The sequence below is a fragment of the Sturnus vulgaris genome, chromosome 1, assembly GCF_052056855.1.
Source record: "Sturnus vulgaris isolate bStuVul1 chromosome 1, bStuVul1.hap1, whole genome shotgun sequence".
Taxonomy (NCBI): domain Eukaryota; kingdom Metazoa; phylum Chordata; class Aves; order Passeriformes; family Sturnidae; genus Sturnus; species Sturnus vulgaris.
This window is the reverse complement of record NC_142243.1, coordinates 60,852,976-60,877,042: the sequence shown is the minus strand read 5'-3', so window position 1 is coordinate 60,877,042 and position 24,067 is coordinate 60,852,976. Positions and strand designations below refer to the sequence as shown.

At 39.9% G+C, this 24,067-nt stretch overlaps 1 protein-coding gene across 1 annotated transcript in view; it reads right to left on the bottom strand.

Annotated features, from left to right (window-relative positions):
• The window catches only part of ITGA9 (integrin subunit alpha 9), a 215,252-nt gene that overhangs the window by 54,231 nt on the left and 136,954 nt on the right, over positions 1–24,067 (bottom strand). The window contains exons 19-21 of the mRNA XM_014877065.2: positions 6,558–6,644; positions 5,145–5,224; positions 1,869–1,958 (exon numbers count right to left, since the gene is read on the bottom strand). Of these exons, the coding sequence (XP_014732551.2) occupies positions 1,869–1,958; positions 5,145–5,224; positions 6,558–6,644 (257 nt within the window). The remainder of the gene's footprint in view (positions 1–1,868; positions 1,959–5,144; positions 5,225–6,557; positions 6,645–24,067) is intronic.

The following is a 24,067-nucleotide window of genomic DNA, read 5'->3' as shown; positions in this document are numbered from 1 at the left end:
GCCTGCATGCCATGCCAGCAATTGCTACGGGAAACAGTGAAAGACAGATTTTCTCCTCCCGTTTACAATGTTATGCCAGAAGGCTTCTCCCAAATATGGTACAAGCCATTCTGGGCTATTTATAACCAGGAATGAAGTTTACTCCTTTAGATTCAAATATAGGACAATTAAGCTAATAAAACAAGCTTCAGAAAGATACTGTCCAAAAAAAGAGAGTATTACTAATATTACCATGCCTGGGAATGTGCCCTCCCATAAACCCAGCTTTTCTTTGGCAGTTGAATTTTTCTGTGAACTTCAATTAACTAAGCCTTGTCTATGAGAAAGAAAAATATAATCCATACAGGCACTTGGGTGGGGCTTATAAATTCAGAGACCTTGTACTTTAAAAAAGTACATTCTGAAGAGAAAGAAGATAAACCAAATTTTATTATGTTTTGGCATGCAGTATTGTGTAGGTAATAAACAGAGATCGAAAGACACAGATGAAAGCATTCATATCTGTAAAACTGAATAAAAATCCATCTGTATCAAAGCATCAAGAAACAAGAGTTAAATTTCTAAAGAATTTGTAACAATGAAAACATTCAAAAACTTCCGGAGCATGCTGCTGAGGCTGTACTCTCAATATAGAGATTTTTGTCCTTGCTAGTCATCTTGTGAGGTCTGATAATGCACTTCCTTTCTCTGAAAGGAGGCTCAAACATACCTTTTACCCATTCTGACTGCTGTGGCAGTAATTAAGGATTTTATTTCTATCCAACAAGATGAGTTTTACGAGGTAAAACCCAGTCTAGGCCTTGAATCTGAGTTTATTCAGCTTTTCAATCAAATCACGTCAGTGCAGGTTAACTTTTTTTCTACACATGTAGCATAGTGGTCAAGGGAATATTTGACTTCTACTTATGCCAACCTGCACTGGTCATTTAGACAATACCTGTAGTCTGGTAGCTAAACCAGACACTGACCCTCTGGGGACACTATTGATAAGTTTTTTGCTTCCCCAGTTTAGGAATTAATGGCAATTTTCTCAGTCTAAATGAATACTAATTCATCTTCAGTGACCAGGTCATCCAATTCCAACTCAAAGCACTGTTTATGTTAAAGAATGGTCTGACTGTTGAGACTGACCACAAATCTTTAATTCTAGGCTTAAGATTGTGATGCCAAGTGGAAGGGAAGAGACCCAAGCACAAAGGCAGGAGCTCATACATGTGCAGCCTTAGGGAGAGGACACAATGGCTATGTGTTATACAAGTATTTCAGTCAAAGGGTGAGTGATGCTGTGCAGTTGGTAGTCATATGCCTCACAGACAAGGGAACAGAGGAAGTAGGAAAATAAACAGAAGCAGAAGCAAACTCTGTTTGTGAAATTAAACAGAAAGGCAAACAGATAGATTTCACCAATCTCCTTAAAATTCCAGAGCATTTGACCGTAACCTTTGGCCTGGTTACTCTCAACCATTTCCTTAAAAACATGCCCTTAGGAACAAGATGTGGTTTACTTGTTCTTTTAAAATTTAATTTTAAGGTCCATCCTATCTACAGCATCACTTGAATTCAAACATATCACTAAAATACCTACTAAAAATGTGATGGTAACTAATTAGCATTAATTAGGAAGTAGTGAAAATGAGGTACAGTCTTGAAATTAATAAAATGTCCAGATATTGAATGAGATTGTGTGAATGACGGGAGTCTGGAAAACAAGGAAAAAACAACAGTCTGGCTACATGTAAACAAAAATAAGATTTCTTTTTTTTCACGGGAAGACACCCAGATGTTATTCTTAGGATGATGATAATACTGATGGTGATGATTATTATTATTATTGTTGTTTTTGTTTTCATTTGGTGACTGATACTTACCCATTGATGGATGAGTCCACTTCATGCATCAGGGGCACTGACAGGATTAGAGTATTATCATGCAGACATTCAGTGTGTTCTAGGTTTCCACTATGCCAGAAAGGAAAAATAAACATACTGCAAATCGACAACCTTTGCAACATATCACAGTTTCACAGTTACCATCTCTCTGCCTTGTGCTCTCTATTTGAGTGATATCACCTCCTTAAGAATGTTCACCCAGCCTTGGAGAGGGCACACACAAAAAGCACGAGTTTCCCAGCTATGACATGAACAGGCTCATAACAAAAAAAATGTATATTGGAACAAGGTGTGAATTCAAACGTCTGTGGGAAATTACAGCAGCCATCATACACAGTGGAGAGAAACAAGAACATTTCGATTTCCATGCAATGGTTCACTTTCTCCCAGTCTGACTGCACGTCAGTTTGTGAGGGACACACGCACCTCGCAGAGGGTCTGACTCACTAAATGAAGAAACGTTTTCAGTGTACCTGCACTGTACTATAGTAACAATTTGCTGCCACTGCAAGCAGTTTTTTTGGCAAGATCCTTGCAATGAACTGGCCATAACCTCTCAGCAATTCGACCCTCTCTTCCCCCCATTCCTGTACTTAGCTGCAAAATGAAAGCACTACTACTTTACATTGTCAAAAGCAGCTACCTCAGCCAAAACCAAAAAGAAGAAAGAGAAAAGTGAGAAATTATCTCTCACTTAAATCATTTTGTTTCAGTGTGAATACTTTTTGTATGAAGTCTGGGAAACGTTCCTGTAATGCATGTCTAGCACACAAATCTGCAACTATTCTAATTCTGATGATGAGTCTGCTTGTTGGGTGACTGCTCAGAACAACAATCTTGAAAGATATGTTTCATGTATTTCCAATTTCTTCAGCAGTGACTGTGGAATCACTTTTGCTTTGCTGTTCATTGGATTTACTCACAAATCAAAGTGGCAAAACAAAAGACATGACCATATTTGAGGACAGTATCACCGAGGCAGTAACATCCCAAGTGATACCATGCAGATTATAAATTGCTCACATTACAAAAACAGAGCCTGCTGGCTACATACATGCTTAGATACAGCTCAGCTTTCTGTAACTGATGCATTGCCTATGTCTGCTGATAAAACTATGGCCCAGACAGAAAACACCACAAACTTTCACTCCTGGGAAAGAACCCCAGTTAATAAAAGCTTTTCCTCTGAATAGGCTCACAGAGGAGTCCAAAACGGACACATTTCTCATCCAACATAAATACCGAGATACCATGGTGGCAAACAGAATAAGCAAGCAGAATTCTATATAGGGCTCACGGTTATGTTCTTATCTGTTTCAAATGGAGTAAAGGTACTGTCAAAAAAGGAGAACACAACTCAAGGAATCTAGGTCTAGAAAAACAGTTCACACCTGGAAGAAAAGAAGGTTTGTTGTTTTTTAAAAACAACCAAATAGTGTAGGATCAATATAATGTAATGTTTATTTCTTTCTCCAGTTGTTCCAATACTGAACCATCTCTCGTTACAGATTCTACTGCGAAATTTGCAGCTACATGGGACAGGCTCAAGGGCAACTTGAAAGGCAACACTTGCTTTCCCATGACAGCATGACATAGCTTCCCTATCCAGCTATTCCAGCCAGACTAGCTCCAGTTCTGTGTGGAAACAATGTCTTCACCTATTCAGTCTGACTGCAGCACAGGTACTTTCTCTCAATTTCCCTATCACTGACTTTACCTCAGGGCTCCCTGCAACTCTTGTGATAGAAAAATTTTATTACACTCATTTGATAGCGAAGGAATTGAGCAATTTGCCTAAAGTCATAGAGAAAATGAGGGTAATCAGGACTGAGACCTGCACTACTCTCTTTGGAGGTTTAGCTGAATCCTTCAAAACATAACTAACCTCTCTCGACCTTCTACCATGAGAAACTTTCTCGTAACACCTCTAAGTATGCACTCGATGTGTAAAAATTACTGTCTATTCCTTTGCTCATCTAAAGGCACAGACTAACACTTCTCACTGGTAGGGTACAGAAATATAAGAAGTAAGGTTACAGAGGGAAGTCCTGTGCTACCCAAGGTTGGAAAACACTGGCTGGGCAAATTTAAAGCACTGCTGACCCATCTTTCCACCAGCTGGCATTCACCTAGCTGATACTGATGTCTCTGACTGAGAAGCATTGCAGGGTCATCTGAGAACATGATGAACTTCTGATGGAGGATAAAACTTCACTAACATGCAAGACATGGTGACGTCTCACTTTCAGTGTCTCTCTCACTTTTCAGATGCCTGTTCTACGTGCTGCAGGATCTTGTTCCCACTTACAGCTGTTACTGCAGGGGAGGACTATTCCTTGTGAGAGCAATCACTCAGCAGCTGCTACACCTTGTCTCTCATCTCTAGCTTTTAGTAGAGGTGTCATCCCATTTGGGAGGAGAATTCAGGCTGAAGATCCTGATTTGGATACGTAAGGATATGAAGTTGGCTCATTGACACAGCAAAGGGGAGGAGTAACTAGTCAACACATCAAAGCAGGAGTTCATGGCCAATGTTAACACAGCTGCACATTGGTTCCCATACAGACACTGACAGTGCTTGTGACTGAATCACCCATGCAGTCTGCTTCTCTGTGGTACATCATCTTAGAAGGCACAGAGCACGTGTCTCACTTTTTATTCTGCCCAAGACAAAATGCCTATGCCTGCATACCTGGCAACACCCTACTTCAATCCCTACTTCAAGTGCCCCTCGAGAAGTACCCTGTCTAGATGTTTTACACAGTATGTCACAGATCACTGAAGATCCAGAGGGAGAAGAAATACATACGTGACTTTAGAACCTAACAGTGGGATTATAATTTATCAGCATTTATCTTTTTCTGTTTGCATCCCAGCATGTTTGTTTCATTCAAATGCTGGAACAAATGAGTCTATCTTGTGTTGATCATCAACTGCAGCTGAGCTGAGCTTAAAATATGGCCCAAAGAGATGGTCACTGAAACACAAGAGCCTTTCAACTGGGAGAATACAGAATGATCCTTCAGAATTGCAACTGCTTGACAAAGAAAACCCAGTACGATCCTGCCTCGTTTTTCAGGAAGCTTCAATACATAGTTCCTCTGCATCACCGAAATACATGCATTTAGCCCCAGTAATTTAACCAAATTTACTGCACATATACATATCTACAGCTAAAATTGTCAAGCACACATAATGCACACTTCATGTAACAAAGAACATCCAAGTCCTCTACACATAAAATGGTCCCCTTACCTTTGGGCAGTGACAAGGAAGGAAAGTGTTTCTTCCTGCCCGGTCAAGTGGCTTGTGTCAAAGACCACATTGAACTCATACTGTGCAAAGAAAAAGCAGTATTTAGAGACACTTAATATTGTTTCAAAATGTATTTATTCTGAAACTTTATTTATATTTTACTGGGCTAATGATATACATGGAAGAGTGCTTCCTCTACTGTAAATTAGCTATTAAATCTTAGTAATCGTGTTTCTCTTCAAATACTACAGAGTTTGAATTTTCCTTCATTAAAAGAAGGCCTTTATTAGAATTGCCATTCAAAGATATTTCTTGAGGAGATCATCTACCTGGGAATGAGTCTTCCAGTATAGGAGGATCACTACCTGAAATTATTTCAGCACCACTCTATATGTTATTTGCTGATAAAGAGAACTTTTGAGAGAATAAAGGCCACACCACAGGCCTGCACTTGGAGACTTGGTGGCACAAGCTAAAGCAGCATTCAGGACACTCATCATAATGGGGGAAAACAGGTGCTAATTTTGAAATAAGGACTTTACTTTGATGAATAATTTCTCCATGTAGTTTTTCTGCCTAACTCCAAAACAGACTTTGGCCAAGTAAAAACAGTGCCCAAATTCATTGTAATTTCAATGGCTTACATTCTTACATTCTAGATCATATTTTCCTATTGCATGCATTTTTTTCAATTCCATTTAAATATATGTTACTTTTTCAAAATAGCAAGAAAGAGTAAATTAAAAAAAAAACCAGAAGACAAAAACTTTAATGTTGGGTCAAAGGATACATCAATTCAAATGGAAAGGATTTGCTTTTGAAATTGAAACTTTCTGAACAATTTCAGACTTTTTTCAGGTCATCCTTAAGTTCTTCCTCATTTTCTCACCTTTCTGAGTTGGTCATTTGCATAGATCATTTTAGTGGCAGAAAGAACCCAGATGGGTTTTTAAACACTATGAGAGAGTGTATCTTCTCTTACAGAACAAAACCCTCTTTAAAAAATCTACCAGAAGACGATAAGATGAAAAAGCCATTAGTGCATTTTCATTGTCATTTATAAAATGCACCTTAATGTGAACGAAGACAAAAAAACTCACAGAGGAAACATAAGTGAGATAGAGAGTCCTTTTCTAATTTTCTGCAGAGGAAATATGTAAGGTTTTCACAGCTGCAACTCTTGCATCACTTTTCAAACCATTTTACTGCAGTGCCTAGGGCACTGTCTTTGGCTCTGTCTGGTGGGAAAGAGGATAGCCAGTCTCTGTAACTGTGAAAGGCTTGGATATCTGGCTTAGCAAGCTAGAGAAAGTATCAATCAGACATTTAACAGAGCAGTTGGCTTTGCAGCCACTCCTTGGAGACAGAGGTAAATGAACCATTATTCTGCAAATGTAAATATCACAACTTTACCGTTGATTGGGATCTCATGAATGGAAATCCCACACTGCACTTGAGGAAATCTGACTCCAGTAACTCACAAGCAATGCCCAGCTCCTCCTGAAAGAAAATAAAAAAGACCATAAGATTACAGATTTGGGGAGAAAGAGAAGATTGCTAAGAAACAGTAACATGATGAAGTACTATGGAAAATTAAATATTTCCCATCAAAGCACTGTGTTGTACTTCTTTATTCCACATTAGCCAGACCAGTATTGGGAAAAAGACAGCCATCAGGACCTTGCTCTAAGAGACAGATCACGAGGAAATACTGCATGACTAAACACATTGGAGTTAGGGGATCAGCCCAAATTCTTGGATAACTCAGTTCTTTCCTCCATTTATCAAATTAAAGCTTTCAAATGTTCCAGAATATAAGTTTTCTAAGGTAGTTTTTCCAGGTACCTGTACCATAAAGAGAGAACAGTGTTGGGAGACAGTGACCAAAGCATGCCTACACAGATGCAGAAGAGAAAGTTAATCTGGTTCTGGTGACATTCAATGCCCTGGTCTCTTGCTCTGGTCCATGATGAATCACGGACCAGCAAGATGAATCATGCTGGTATGGATACGAACCTTCTTTGGTGAGACAATGGTGGCAAAGATAAAGTAGAGGAATAAGCATCTCCTCATGCTAAACATTGACTATGGACTATATAATTCAAATGCAAAAGGTCAGAGCAGCCCTATCCTGCTTGACTGGTGACTCCACTACAACAGAAATTCTTCTGGTGAATAGAGAGTGTTTCATTGCTCCATGAAATTAGTGCCTAGCTCCAGATGGGCACGTTCCCATTACAAGATTATCAGGGAACAGTTTAATACTTTGCCACTGTGGGCAAGTTCACCTCACTAAACTTTAGGAGTGTGATTCAGCTCTGGAATCTGATACATGCTTTTAAGAGCCTACACAGCAAGTGACTGCTGTGTGATTCACATGTTACTGCTCCCATGGTAGTAAAAGGATGTAGAAAACAGTCCAGCAGACCAAATGCAGGTGTTTAATTTAGACTTAGGGTTGGATACCTCTCTAGGACCTCCTGTTGATCAGATCACCACCCAAACTATAGTGCTTATGGTATGTGCTATAATAATACAAATGCCTAAATTTTAGATATCTCAATGTATAAATTAATTTTATTCCAGACATGCAGCTGAGAATCTCTTTGCTACAGAACATATTATTTACTTGACCTATTTTTAGTATTTACAACAGTTTGCAAAGCTCATGCTCATGTGCATTTCCTGAGTTTCTTCAAATATGCACTTAGAAGTTAACATTCTCAGCTGGAACAAGTGGAAGGAGCTTCCTGAACCGTGCACTTGGGTTATAGGCATCTCCAGGAAATCCCTCTCTGCCTTTAGTGCTCTACAGACATTTAGCTTCAAAATCATGGCTCAAATCAGGGCACATATTTATAGAAAATGATAGATTAAATATTATCTTTTTTACCTGACTCAGACAGTATTTCACTGGTTTCATGAGAAGCAAAAATAATGTAAGGAGAAAATCAGTGCACACCTGGAGATGCCTGATGGAGTAACATTACTGCAATACTACTAAAATGCCAGAGGAGTTACCTTCCCATTGAGTTTCTCTATGGATTTGTTTCCTTGCAATCTTTAGCAGGCTTGCATTTCTGGAAATACGAAAGATGGCACTGCTTAGCAAATCAAATATCTAGCTTCAGTAGTATGGAGCTACCATCCACATATGTGTTAGATTTTCTCCTCTAAATGAACATGAAATAGAAAAACAAGTGCTTCATGGGCAAAGCATCTCTTTCACTAGCCTTTTCCTCTCAAGAATCTGGAAGGTTCTCCAGTTTTATGAGAGTGATCAAGAGAACACAAAGTCTGAGCTGCTGCATAACCAAATGAAAAATTTCCTCTGAAAACATTCTTGGTTCTGGGTTGATCAAATGTCTCTTGCTAACTGGGGCAAACTATGAACTGTTTTCCATCAACACCTAGCCTGTGTTCTTTCAAGGATGGTTTTTAATTACACAGCTGTCCAGTATGGTGGCAGTGATCAGACAGATCCAAGAGACTGTCTCCTCTCCTCAATGCCATGTCCCTTCAGAGATGTCAAAGAGCAGGATAATTGAGAGAACCCTCATACTGATAACAGAAGAGCACTCCTTCATTTTACACATTAATGCCTTTGCAGACCAGACAGCTGGTAGGCAGATGCTCATGATTTTATTGTCTGTGAAAGGAAATGACAAGATAACATTGAATTCACTGGTTTTGCTATTGTTGCTTAGAAAAGTTTAACAGATGCAGGAAGATTGACTTGAATGACTTTCTGGCTTCATTAGCTTATTGTCCGGTTTAATAATTAGTATTAATACAACATTACTGAAGTTCAGAGAGGAGAGTATGAAAAGGTTATTCCCTGAGAGGTGGTCAGTCACAGCAACAGGCTCTCCAGGAAAGTGGTCAGGGCACCAACCCTGTCAGAGCTCAGAAAGTATCTGGACAGTGCTTTAGGTTATAGGTTTCATTAGGGAGTCCTGTTTGCATTTAATGATCTTTATGGGTCCCTTCCAAATTATGTGATTCCAGTAATGGTGCACAAAAAAACTTTCCAGTGCAAGGAAATAGCAGAAATAAGTTTGGCTTCATCATACTGGTTCAGCCTCCCACAAATCTATAAATTAAAGAGTACCCAGAAAAACTTTTCCCATGGACTCCTTGGCTTGCTCTGTGATTAAGATGGAGAAACTCAGCTAGTGAGTAAATATTTTGGTTTTCCTTCACTGTTCACTGTTTAGCTTCAGGCTTCAATTTCAGTGTGCAGTTCTGGAGGGAGAGAAAATTGTTTCTTTATGTGGTTTTCCATGGTGGTCAGCTCTCTAAACTCAATTTTCACACTGTTCCAGGAGGCTGAAGGGTTGGTGCAGTCTTATCTTACAAATAGGGAACAGCAGTGCAACTCAGAGCTTACAGAAATTGCAGATTCCACTTCTTGCTGATGTTAGGTCATGCTTTTAGTGAAAAATATTTCTCTATGACTATACAGCCCATTTGAAAAACTCAGCTTACTGCACGAGCTTCATAGCAGTTCCTAGTTTGCATAGAAAACATAGGCAAAAGGGCTGGCCATTTCCCTTCCAACAAGACAGTGTGAAGCTTTATCTGGAAAACTTTCTTTCTGAAACATTTCAGAGTGTTACATACTTTTAGTCAACCAGATAAATAGTCAGATAATTAGTCAAATAACTGTATTATTACTTCATTGCAATGTTGACCTGGTTGTGAGAAATACAAAGCTCAGGCTGGCTCACAGTCTGTTTCTCAAAGTTCTTTATCACAGAAAAAATAAAAAGTTCCTCATCATTATAACATGAACAATGAAACACTCAAGTTCAAGACATTGAAACTTCCTCAGCCTCATCTTGATTTACCATTGTCAAATCAGACCCCATAATTTTTTTACCAAGTCTTGCAGAGCTCATATGAGATGACTTACTGACTAGCCAGTACAACCTGACCATTCTCCCTCACTTATGTCCAACCAAAACTCTCCAATCTTCCTGAGCCTGACCTGGCAGTTCATATAATTATATTCAGTTTTTATTTTCCCCACCCTTAACATCATTCATTTCTTCCCTAAAGGTAGAACAACTCCTCTGAACTGATGTTGGCCCTGGTGCCAACCCAGAGTCACTTCCTCAACTTTCTCCCCACTCATCTCCGTTCATGACTGGTTGCAAGCTCCTTGCCTAAAACATCTCCTTAAGTAATCTTCCCCAGCCCATTAACTGCCCTTCAACACTGGTACTCCAACACCAGGCTTTTATCTATCTGACAACTCTTCTACCATATTATGACTCTCAGCAAAAGCAAACATTCAAAGAAATCCAAGTCATTTGTGTTATTTTGCATTCACCAGTGTTCCCACAGAGAAGGGGTGAATTCAACTATTCTAACACTCATTTATGACCTGCTAGCTCTTTGCTTTTCTAAGCACACAACCTACTAATAGATACCACATCTACAGTGTCAACAAGTAGATGTGACAGAAGAATATTAAACATGAAAAAAGGATATGCCAGAAGTGACTCTCAATAGAAAGTTATATTAATTTCTGAACTTAAGGTAGTTTCTGTATTGTGCTGAATACTGCTGACTATCTGTGCCAGAATTCACGTCATACTTTTTAGAACTCTTCTGATTACCTGCTATTTTTTAAGGAACTTTTGATTAAAAACCACCAATGAAAGGCATTGAAACTTCATTGAGGGATTATTAAATTAACCTATATATTTTAAAAGGGAAAAAACCTCAAGTTGCTAGAAAATACATCTGCCAGCAGCTTTTATTTCTCTTTCCTTAGCTATACTCAAATTAAAGATCTTTTTTTATTGTTGTTGTTTAAATTGAAAAAAACCCTCCTCGCAAATCTTGGCTACTAGCACATACATTCTGGAACTGATGAGAAAATGTCCTGGAAGACTTGATAATATGTTGGCAGAACACTCCTGTTTTGAAGATGTTGAAAATTTACTTAACATTTTAGGATATTTTCTTGTGATGCTGCTTGTTTTCCAAAGGATACAAAAAGCAAAATGACAAGAGTGAGTTCTGAAGAGCCCTGCATCTGTTGTCAGAGCACACACTCTTCTTACTGCTTTCCTTGCTGTTCTTAGTTTTCTTGTTCTGTGATGCTTCTCTGTGAACTGGTGCACTTAACACCACAGAGGATCATGAACAGTATCCTCATCCAAGAAGTCTTAAAACAATTATCCTGAGAAAATACCACAAGGGTAGGCTGCTTGCACTGTCCACCTCATGCTATGCTAAGTCTCAAAAGTTAGGTACTATGCATCTACCTACTATATCCTCTCTGCCATACAGACTTTATCCCCACTAGCTATTTGGAAATTCTCTGACCCACACCAAAGGTAGAGGCTTACACTGGACTCTGGGAAAATTTGCTAAATATGTACAGTTTTTTATTCTCATCATGGACCCTGACTAAAAGTCATACTTATTACTCAGTAATTTCAATGTGAACTTTTTGTGAGAAGGGATACTTTCCCAAATGAGAGTTTAGATGAACATCTGGATATTTTGTTCTACACAACAGGACAATTATATAGACTTGACCTGCATTTTGAGAACTTCTTACTTTTGGGAGATATCACAAAACATATGCCTGTTCACAGCTGGTAATTTGCTTCCTACACACGTGGCTTGCAAAGCTGGGTAGAACAAACATGTCAGGAACCTAAAATAAGGACTCATGTCTTCGATGACATTTGAAATGGCTCCTCCAAATCACTCTTCATGATCTTGTCTAAGCCCTTCAGTTGTGCTATCAAGAACTCATGGGTTTCTCTAGGGTTTGGAAAACAAAATTTTTATTTTGCTTCTACTTACCTCTCCCTGCCTCGCAGTTCTCTAAATCCCTTCACTGAGGCTTCAAGGATATAAAGATGTACCAATTTAATTTAACAGCCACCTCCTGAACATACTAATGTACTTTCTTTCTACAGCAACTGAGGTACAAAAGAATGTGGGTCACAATTCTCCACATATGCAGTGTAATTAGGGATGCCTGAGCTCATAAAAGGCTAGGGATTTTTTTCAAATAAGAAGTCTGGCTCTGACTGAGCTTCCTTATGACTGACAGCAAGTACAGCTCAGAGTAATTTAATCTTGGAGGCCTCCTCATGTGCATACAGCTTAGTTGTTCTAACACAAAATTCCACAGATACCACACTTTCCTCTAAAATAGTGCTTCGTAGGATATTTTAAAACTGCAAGAACACAAAGAGGATTAATGGTGTTACTGACTGGGAATTCAGTGACACTGTGCAATAATTCAAAATCATCTGAAATTACTGAAATGGTGTGTGTGATCTACCTCAGATACTTCTTAAAAGTTGTTCTGATTATCATCCTCAAAAGCCCTTTAAGCCTCTCTTTTCTTCAGATAACTAGCAGCCTGATGTCTGCCTTGTGTCTTTGTCAGAAGTACTCTCTGGTACCTGAGCAGACAGTATTTCCTCCATGTTTCTGGGCTGGACCTTGCCAGGCACAGACTTCCCCCAACTCTATCAGCCCACAGCCAATGCCAAAGGCATCAGGAATTCACTTTTGCTTGGAAATCTCAGTATCTCACAAACTGAGCCTGCAGTTTTGGGGTTTGGTTTTTCTCCTTTTGTTCATCTGTGTCAGGAGTTCCAAATGCACAAAAAGTCTTCAAACAACCACTGCCATCAGTGCCCAACTCTCTCAGTACTGCACAGCCCAGGGACTGGGCATGGGGGAAGCACAGGGAGAGTTGTACATGTTGTTGGGATGCACTGCTTCTCTGAGCTTCTTGGGCAGTGCAGATGGCACCCAGTGGTGGCACCAGGCCACCTGGGAAGGCCACAGTGCCTCTCACGAGCTGTGAGTACACATTGCAAGCCGGGGAAAAATCATCCTGTTATTGATAGTAAGTGTGAAGATAGACTGCAGTAGTTAGCACAGGGCTGTAGCTGAAAAAGTAATCATGAGTCAGGAAATATTTTCATGTACATTTCAAGCAGTTTCTCCTCTCAGAGTGAAAATCCCATGAGGTTTATTTTCACTTTATGGAAATATAGTTTACTTAGCAATTTCAAGCAAGCATCTTGTGGTCAGAAACTCTTCTGCATACAGTTCTCCACTTGCCAAAGCAAAGTGAGTGATGGAATCACCCAAAAGGAGAAGAAAGATGTTCATGATGGAAAGAAATTAAGATGGCTTTACTCTTTTAACATAACAGCTCTGGATCTAGAGCTTCAAACATTTATTCTCTTGTAAGTAATTTTCAAACACAGGTGGAATGCAAGTAACAATGTGAATAACATGAAGGCCAAGTCAATGATAAACCAGCATCAATAGCAACTATAATGTGAAAATAACTGTCAATCATTACCTGTTAGAAAAAAATATTACAGAGAGAGAGAATTTTAGACTTGCTTATCTAGACCTTGTCATGAAATTAGCATTTACCTAACCTTTTGAATGCAATGATTAAAGAATATAGGATATCAAATCAAATTATAAATTGGAATAAAAGGATATTATGTGTGTACCGCAAAGGTCTATTTTAATGATGTCACAGGGACTGAAAGTTTTCCTTTATTTTCAACACATTCCCCTAACAAACCACAACAAGAAATATGTATGTCACACATTACAAATTCTGTGAACTGCTGTTTCACCAATTGATCTTCACCATCCCAATGTTTAACGAATAAGCAAAATTACATATCTGAGTATGCTGACATTCACACAGCCAAATCCACATATGAGTATGTGGGGCACTGGGGCACCTTGACCTGTATTCTAATAATAAATCGATCCTTTGACTCAATACCAGAAAATAAACTTGAAAGGGGATTAGGGAAACTCAACCATTGTTTAATGAAAATAATTAGAGGGAAAAATGAAGTTTCCTTTGCCATTAGGAAGAAATTTCCTGTCCTATTCCATGACCTCACTAGTAAATGCTGTAGGCACATCCCACCCTGAAACCCAGCAAGCCTGGCTTCAAACATCTTGGATTTGCTCCTTATTTTGAGAAAATGGCTATTTCTGTGTGATTAATTAAAGCCTCTCACCTCTTCCTTCTCATCTCTGAATGGAACTTATTTTACAGAGAGCTTACTGATCCCAGCCAACACAGCAAATATTTGAGCAGAAAGGGAAAGACAAAGACATTTCTATTTACTAGATATTTCCAACTCTCTCATAAACTTTTATCTTAAATGGTGAAAAGCTATTGCAGCAAATTTTTAAAGCACCACACCTAAGAAGCTGAAGAGGCAGCATAAATTGTTCGTTCAGCTCAAGTGATTAGGCTCCAAAACAATTTTCAGACCCAGTCAATAAAACAAATCATGTTTTTGTTCCTCTCATCTTTTAAGGGATGTACAGGGTAGGTGGTGAAACTACAAGGAGAAACTGGGATCTGGGCCACCCTGAGATGTTCCACCTCCTTTGCTGCCATTTTAACAGACCAATTATACTTACATTGACTTTCACTGTACTACACTAGCTAAATATTTCTTTTCCCTACTTGTTGAGAACTGCTCAACTTAATTTTTTCAAGAAAACCATACAGGAAACGTCACCAAGATACATTACCCCCATAGAGAGGTTAGATCAGCTGACTCTCATTCACAGAGAGGATGGCCACATTCCAACTATGCTTGACTCTATGACCCATTCCCATGTGTTTATGCGCAGCTGCACATTTCTCCACTATAGAAAGTACTTAGAATCATAGAACCATTAAGGCTGGAAAAGACCTCTGATATCAGTAAGTCCAACCTTTGTCCAAAAATCACCTGGTTGACTAAACCATGGCACTAAGACCACATCCAGTCGTTTCTTGAACATCTCCAGGGATGGTCATTCCACCACCTCCCAAAGCAGTCCATTCCAATGCTTAACAACTGTGAAGAAATTCTTCCTGATGTCCAACCTGAGTCTTCTCTGACATGGCTTGAGGCCATTTCCTCCTGTCCTGTTGCTGGTTTCCAGGGAGAGGAGGCCAACCCCCACCTCCTTCCAGGTAGTTGTAGAGGGTGATGGGTCACCCCTGAGAATCCTTTTCTCCAGACTAAATAACTGCAGCTCCCTCAGCCACCTCTCATAAGACATATGCTCCAGACCCTTCAAACAGCTTTGTTACCCTTCTCTGGAAATGCTCTTTCTTGTAATGAGGGGCCCAGAAATGAACACATTATTTGAGACAGGGGGAGAATCACTTTCCTGGTCCTGCTGGCCACATTATTCTCAATGCAGCTCAGGATGCCATTGGCTTTCTTGGCCACCTGAGCACACACTGGCTCATGCTCAGCTGCTGTCAAACCAGCACCCACAGCTCATTTCCCTCAGGGCAGTTTTCCAGCCACTCTTCCCCCAGCCTGTAGTGGGGGAAGCATGGGGTTGTTGTGACCCAAGTGCAGGACGTGGATCTTGGCATTGTTGAAGCTCATATCATTGCTCTCAGCCCATCAATCCAGCCTATCCAGAGCCCTATACAAAGCCTCCCTACTCTCCAGCAGATCAACACTCCCTTCTAATTTGGTGTCATCCACAAACTTACTGAGGGTGCACTCGATCACCTCATCCAGAGCATCATACTCAACAGGACTGGTCCCAGTATTGAGATCTGGGGAACACCACTAGTGACTGGCTGCCAACCAGATATGCCACCATTCACCACCAAAAAAATGGATACTTAGGTACAGATGGGAAAAATCCAGGATCCACATACACCAAAGCATAACAAAAAGGTGCCTACTTAGTAATGTACTATCAGTTTGCCAATCAAGACAAAACCTTTGCTCATAAACATTTGAAGACATGCCTTTTAAAAACATTGCACTGGCTAGCAAATATACCACTACAGTACCAAGCATAAGGCAACTTCTATGTAGTAAAATATTTAAGAAGCAATCATAAGAACTATTACACAAAGTATCTCTGACACACATACAGCTAAATTCAGAAGTAATTTAGATTGTGCTATTCCCACGAAAAGGTTTTTCTCTCTAAAACTGCAGAAAATTTGTTTGATTAAATGCCTGTCCAGACATAATCCAATTATCTAGAAAAGCAATTTCAGTCTTAAGACTCAAGAAAAAGAATGTGCAGAATTATACACTGTTCCTATATTCTTCATAGCCTGACATGTATATCCAAAATACATATGCTGTTGCAATTTGTCAGCATATTGTATTTGATTATACCTTTACTTAAAAGAGAATGTACATAAAGATGTATTTTTGTAATCTTTATTATTCCCTCATTATCTGTGCATAGGATTATTATGATAAGCTTCATACACATTCTTGTTTGTATGAGTCCATGCTCTCCAAAAACCCAGGGAAAAATCAGAGACAAATCATTGGGAGACTGAAGGGCTCTGGGGTAAGCTTTCCTTCATCCCACTTCACATGTAGATATATGTATACATGTGCTCTCACACATATGTGTTTCACACTATTAAATTGTGGCTGCATGAACTATTAACAAAGATATTGTTTTTAAACTATTACAGAGGAATACTCTGGTGGTTTGATCCTGGCTGGATGCCAAGTGCCCACCAAAGACACTATATCAGTACCCTCCTCAAGTGAGCAAGGGAGAGAAAATACAACATAAGGTTCATGTGTTGAATAAGGACTGGTAGAGATCATTCATTGATGACCATCACCAGTAAAACAGACTCAGCTGTGGGGAAACGAATTGAATTTATTACCAATCAAAATCAGAGCAGGAGAATGAGAAGTAAAACAAATTTTAAAAACCTTCTCTCTAGCCCTCCCTGCTTGTTGGGCTCTACCACCTGCTCTCTGAGCAGCACAGGGAGATGGGGAATGGGAGTTATGGTCAGCTCATCACATGCTGTTTCTGCTGTTGTGTCCTGCTCAGGGAGAGAAATCCTCCCCCTGCTACAGCATGGGGTGCCTCCTACAGGAGACAGTTCTTCATTAACTTCTCCAACACGAGTCCTTCTCATGGGCTACAGTTCTTCACAAACTGTTCCAGCATGGGTCCCTTCCACTGTGTGCAGTCCTTCAAACCATCTGCTACAACTGTGGGTTCCCCACAGGGTTACAAGTCCTGCTCTAGTGTGAGCTCCTTTCTCCATGGGTCTGCAGATTCTTGCCAGGAGACTGCCTCAGCATGAGCTTCCTATGCCTTTTGGGCATCTACCTGCTCCATTGTGGGTCTCCTCCATGGGCTGCAGGTGGATCTCTGCACTCCCATTGATCTCCAAGGGCTGCAGGGGCACAGCTGCTTCACCATGGTCTTCATCATGGACTGCAGGGAAATCTCAGCTCTGGCATCTGGAGCACTTCTTACCCCTCCTTCTCCACTCACCTTGGTGTCTCCAGAGTTGTTCCTCTCACATGTTCTCACTCTTTTCTGGCCATAGTTACTTCTACATTATAACATTTTTCCTGCTAAATATGTTATCACAGATATTTGAATATGTTATCACAATATGTTACCACCACCTCTGACTGCCTTGGCCTTGACCAGCAGCAGGTCTGTTATGGAGCTGACTGACATTGAACATGGGGGAAGCTTCCAGCAGCTTCTCTGAGAAGCCACTCCTAGAGCCCTCCCTGCTACCATGCAAATCCAATAGTTATACACATTTTAATTTGACAACAAAACCGTATCTTTAATACATGCTCCTCCAAAAATTAAAAGCAGGAAACAAAAGGCAAAAATCAAACAAGTTGCCAATATTAATTTTCTAGTGGTACTTCTGAAGGCATGGATAATATATGCCCAGCTATACTGTAAGACAACCTTCTGTGTATAAGGCTTCAGCTATAATGCATATTGGTGTATTCAACTGCAGCACAGCTATTCATTCAGTGTTACAATGAAATGCTTAAATTCATAACAAGTTCAGAAAATAAATTCAGGTATCATCAACTACACAAACCCTGAAAAAGTAAACTAAAACCCTCACAAATAATTTAACACATCCCACCAGACTCACAATTAAAACCAAATACAAAATGAGGAAATACAATCAATAAAATCAAGCCTTACCCTACCCTTCTGTCCTTTCCATCCTTCATTGGTAGTAATTTTCAAATGTAAAGAATAACGTCAAGGTAATAACAATGATAATGAGCTCGCACTGGACATTTTCCTGGAATTTATACATAAAATCCCCCAACAACCAAAGTCAAATCTGAAACCGCAGGAAATGCCTCGTTGAAACACATATAGGTTTGGGGATTTTGGTCTTTCTCTTTCAGAAACTCAAACACAGTGTGCATTAGGATATCTTCCCCAAAAACCCTTTTAATGTCATGAAAACCTTGAAACCTAGGAACAACGCTGAAATGCAAAGGTACTACCCATTACCTACTGCACTTGGGTATCAAAACAGGCTTAATTAAAAATATATTTCCCTTTCTTTACAATAAAAGCTTAGCAGATCACTTGTAAGGCTTTAAGATGTACCACACTAGAGAGCAGTTTTTTAGTGCACTCCTCCTTTTCCCTTACTGAGTGGAATTCACTGTGTCTGCAGATTGTTATGGCCAAAAGTCAAGTGCGGGTTTTCTGGCCTCCTCCCAAAGGTAGGCTGCCAAAAGCGCTGCCATCTGGGAACGTGCCTGGCTCGGCATCCCCTGCAGCCTGCCTGGGTGGGGGGTCCACAGTGAGGAGACAGTCCCCTGCTCACCCCCAGAGCCTGCAACAAAGCCAGCTGAAATACTTCTCACTCTTCCTCCCTGCTGTGCTCAATGCCTCTGGTTTTGATGAAACGCCACAGGAAGCTCCCTCTCAAAAAAAAAAAAAACCCAAAACCACAAACCAAAACTAGATTTGGGGCCTCCTTCAGATGGGGTTTAACATGCCTGCTTCTTCTAACAGGGACACAGACTGATATAAAACCCACAGACAGGAAAGTTTGTGGTTTCTTAAGCAGCACTGGCCCCTCCTTTGATTTTCAGCTAAAAACTTTTCAAAACCTTACTCACATTTTTGACCATGCAGCTGATTTTTTTAGTCTTTCTACAGCAAAGCTGTCATTGACTTCAGAGAGGCTACACCTGAAGTATGCCACATGATCATGTCCTGAGCTTAATAAGATTAAAGAGGGTTTGGGTTTTATCCTATTAGCTTCACAGGAGAAAACTAAACAACTAGGTGAGAGAGAACAATTGGCACTACTTCCAGGCACAGAAAACCATGACTACAACATTCTAAAGGACTAAGCAATGCAGATAAGCATAACTATATATATACATGCATATTATCCATATAATATACATGTTTATATATACTGTAAAGATATATATATATATATGTTTGTTTACAATTCTATTGGATTTTATATCAGGAGTGTCATTTATCTTCCAACAGCATCAGAGATGCCTGTTAGAAAAGTGACCTAGAGAAACTCCTGCCAAAATAGAACTGACCTTTCATACTGGAAACTCAATAAACTTAAGGCTTCAAATAACAACAAAAATAACCCCCCTTTTCTTGCTGTAACAAAAGCCACTGAAAGCTGTACAAATTAAGTCTCATTTAGATCTTTTGCAGAAGATGTGAAAGTTCAGACAATTTTAAGCCTCATCCTAGGAACACAGGAGATGAACCCTGGCCCATAGCCTTTTAATCTCAAATGTTGGCAAGTCTTTGTCCACTGAGTTTAAGAGCAAAACATGATAATGAAGTGAGACACAGGAAAGTCACTGGTGATCTTTGGGATCCATAGGGACAGCAAAACCTTTAAATAAGCGTATCCAAGGATATTGAATTCACTGTATACTGGACTCTGTGAAAGGATTTTTACCTTTCTCTTAGTAATGCAGTTTATCAAAATAACAGTCTAGATAGGAGCAGCTGGATCTCAGCAACAGAGACAGGAAAATCTCTTTGCCAAAGCCTCACCCATGACTTGGCACTGCTGGCTCCCAGCTCTGTACAGCTCCTGAAAATGTGCAGGGAGAAGCAGCTTGGCTGGTGAGCTATGGGCCACTCAGAGACTGAAAAGGGGTGAACAGCTACTGCCTGTTGGGCTCATGAAGCCTTTCTCCACCTCCTTGAAGATGTCTCATAAGTTAAGTGCTTTGGATCTCCTTTTCCCTACCTCACCTGGATGGAAACCAGGACCTCTGCTGATGCCCAGACACAGAGAAATGCAACATTGTGTGGTACAGCTATTCATTACGATGATCTACACCAGCAGGTAGGTCAGGATTCACTGTAAATGGTCTTTGCTATAGCACAGGCTGCCTTCTAAACCCCTACAAAAAGTACATCTCACGTGATTGTATTAATCCACACAGCTGTTCTTCCTTTACAAAATCATTCCCCTGGCAGACCTGTGAGAAGGGCAGAACTAGGCAATCACATAAAACCTTCCTTAATAATTTGAGCCACACAAAGCATCCCAAGATCTTCCTCAAAACCACTATATATATATATAGGATCATAGAATCATCAAAGTTGGAAAAGACACCCAAGATAAACATTATGATAAATCATTATGAGCTACTTCCAGGACACTTTCCACACTGTGTAACCTGAAACACAGCCTCACATGATCAGCATAAAACTTCTCAGCATTCATAATAATCAAACTCATACAAGTTCTTCCAACACTGAGCGGAACAAGATTTAATGTCCTGAAAAATCACAGCTTCTAAACTGTAAAACTTCTAAGCTGTCACTTTATTCATTCAGTTAATTTGTTGGGAAAAAATTTGATAGTAATAAAAAATTATCTATATATCTATATATAAACCCCATATAAGCAAAATACCAGTATCTCTCAGCTCTACATGATAAAGGATAGTATAAGAGAAAAATTTTAAAGGCTGAAATTGCTACTATCTACACAAATAAACCAAATCTACAATGTTCATTCCCTGATGATAGGCATCATACGTGAATCCCAAGTGGAAAGTTTGGATCAACAGTCTAGCCTTCAATTCCTGCCTGCTGTGAGTAGGGGTATATTACATAACACTCACAGCTCCTGACCTGAAAAAGCACTGCTCCTTACTTATCCCTAGGGAAGCAGAAAAGTTGTGGGTTCCATTGAGCATTCACAGAAAAAGAAAATTAAAATAAACAATGAAGTCTGATAGCTTGAGCTGCACATGTTTTTTTCTTCCCAGTTAAGAAAGTGGACAATTTTACCCCAGGGATCCAAAACATTTTGGCACACTCTGGAGCAATAGTTGACCATTAGATTTGCAAAAACAGAGAGGCAACATATGGCATGGCTACTGTCACACTACTCATATTCCCAAGGCATGGCAATAAAAGCTTTTGCTTTCCTGGCAAAGGGTTCAAATCTCTTCATGTAAGTGATATATGGCTTGGGCAATCTTCCAGGTGAACTTGTGCAAGGGGTCAGAGCTTCCGCACTACTTGGCAACGCTCTCCTCTGACCCGCTGTCAGAGTGGTTTACAAGAGCTACTCAGACACACTACATGCAAAATCAGGTGAATCAAATCAAAACACTAATTTAAAAGATTTCTGCTAGCAGTCTTTAAGAGGTTTCTGCTAACAAGCTCGATGTGAATTGAGACTGATCATGTTAACTCATCTGCCAGGGGATCCTGATGCCAAACTGATTTTTGCTTTTATATGTTCTTCACATATAATTTATATAGGTATAATACTCTGTAGTCTATTATTGTACAACTTAATAGATTTGTAGCCAGTATTATACCTGCTCTGTTAGACAGAAAGACAAAACACATTCCAAGTCCCAATCCTAACCCTGATTTTCCTGAGAACCAAAGTCAAGTGCCACTTTCCCATAAACAACTAATGAGGAAGGAGGGCTTTAAAAGAGGGTGAACCAAAAGGGGGAATTACCTCATCACTTGTGTCTTTAACTGGGATTTCTTGTCAATTATGCTAGTTTGCTAAACTTATAAAACTGTACTGACTTTATGCCATGGGTGTATCTTCAGTGCATTTCAGCATCTTGTGCACCTGAGGGGATCCTTTATAAAGTTATCTGCATTTTATCACCTAACCATTATTTTAGGGCTTAGATAAAAGCATCAACCCAAAGGGGCAGAAACTGCTAGAAAAACAGAGAAAATGAATATCCAGGACTTAAATTTTCTTCCAGTAGCCCAAAAGGGAGCATGTGTCTTTGATTTTTGTGTCCTATCCTCTCTCTGCCAAACTTAAGACTCTGGGACAGTTTGATCAGTGTGAGAATCTGGTGCAAGAGAACTCCAGTTTGGAAAATGTTAAACTCTGCCTTCATTTGCAGCCCTCCTGGGCAATCCTAGTCAAGAGATGGCAGCAAGAGCTCTGGGAGTGAGGAAGAAGAGTGAGTTCATATCCAAATTGCACGATCTCCCTGGTAACACAGAGTATCACATTACTCATCAGAAGTCAAACCCCAGAGCCCATAAGCAGCATGACTCTGGTTATCAGCAATATTCATACTCCACACCAGTGTTTCAGGTACACACTCACTCAGGAATCATGGGCAACTACTGCATCCAAACAAACCAAAACCTCACTGTTAACCCTGCCCTAGTCTGGCCCTGCTAACTGCACTCACCTCTTGCTTGGCAAAAGCTGTTGTGAGAAGCAGTAGGAATGTTATACACAGCTGGCTTTGGATACTGGAAACCTATCTGAAATGTAGGAACAATCTACATCAGGGAATGATGTTCAGCCATGGAATCTTCCTGACCTACTCTCTCCAAAACCAGTGCTGGGTTAGCTGAGAGATTCCTGTCAGCCCTTTCAGTACAGGGAGAGATTAATGCTATACATTATTGCCCTTTTACTGTAATTATGATAAATATGCTGGATTTATACTATTGCTATAAAATCTTATGCCATAGCTGAGCTCATTTAATAGAGACATGGCTCCTGCCCTACACATTTACTGCCACTGCCAGCAAGCTTACAGTGCTATTTCTGCAACTGTCCTGAAAATATCCCTCTGCACTGAGCAGCAGCTAAGAACAGTTAGCAAAGTGCCTGGCATGCATCTTCAGCTAAACAACACAAGCCAGGAGGTAATTCCAATAGAAGTAAAATGGTGAAGAAATTAGTAGCAATAGCTTTTTATTCTTTTTCCAGACTCAGCACACTGCAACACTCTGCATTCTTTGATAGTAAAGTTGTATCAGCTCTGTTAAGTGGATTTTTCAGACTCTGAAATATAATGCTTTCCTAAAGCTGAATTAAAATTAAGGAATGATAAATTCTCAGATTAAAAGAATATTTTAAAATCTATTTTACACAGAAGAGGGGAGCAAGATTTCTTTGCCAACAGAGTAAAAAAAAATCTAAGCACACAGGTGAAGTGTCTTTCTTCCTCTCTATATTTTTTTAAAGAATATGTATTTCAAAAGTAACACTTTTCTCAGTGGACATATTTTGAAATTCACTGCAGTGCAGTACTCCATGCACTCTATCTCATAGAGTGAGATCTTGAAACATGGCACAGGAATTGTATCCATAGGACCACAAAGGAATGAGAAGTCAGCCCACACTGCATACTGTGCCTCTTCAGAGAAAAACTGCCTATCAGGAGTGATGTAAAGAAAAGGCTGGATTTCATCCATGAAATGGACAGGACTGGCTGCAGCATAATAGAAAAATCAGAGAGTGGAATAGGTGGAGTCTCCTATATATCAATCAGCAAATGCTTTTTCAACTTGCAGAGATACAGCAAAGCCTGGAATATCAGGTCGGAAGGGACCTCAAAGACCATCTGGTCCAACCTTTCTTGGAAAAACACAGCCTAGACAAGATGGCCCACCATCCTGAATCTTAAAAGTGTCCAGCACTGGGGAATCCACTGGTGAAATTATTCCAGTGGACGACTGATCTCCAGGTGGTGTCTCTATTTATAAAGTCTCATGAAATCTCAATCTTCAGGAAGGAAAGAGGGGCTTGCTTACTCAGACTCCTCAGAGAACACTACCATCACCATCCCTGAACTAGGCCACCT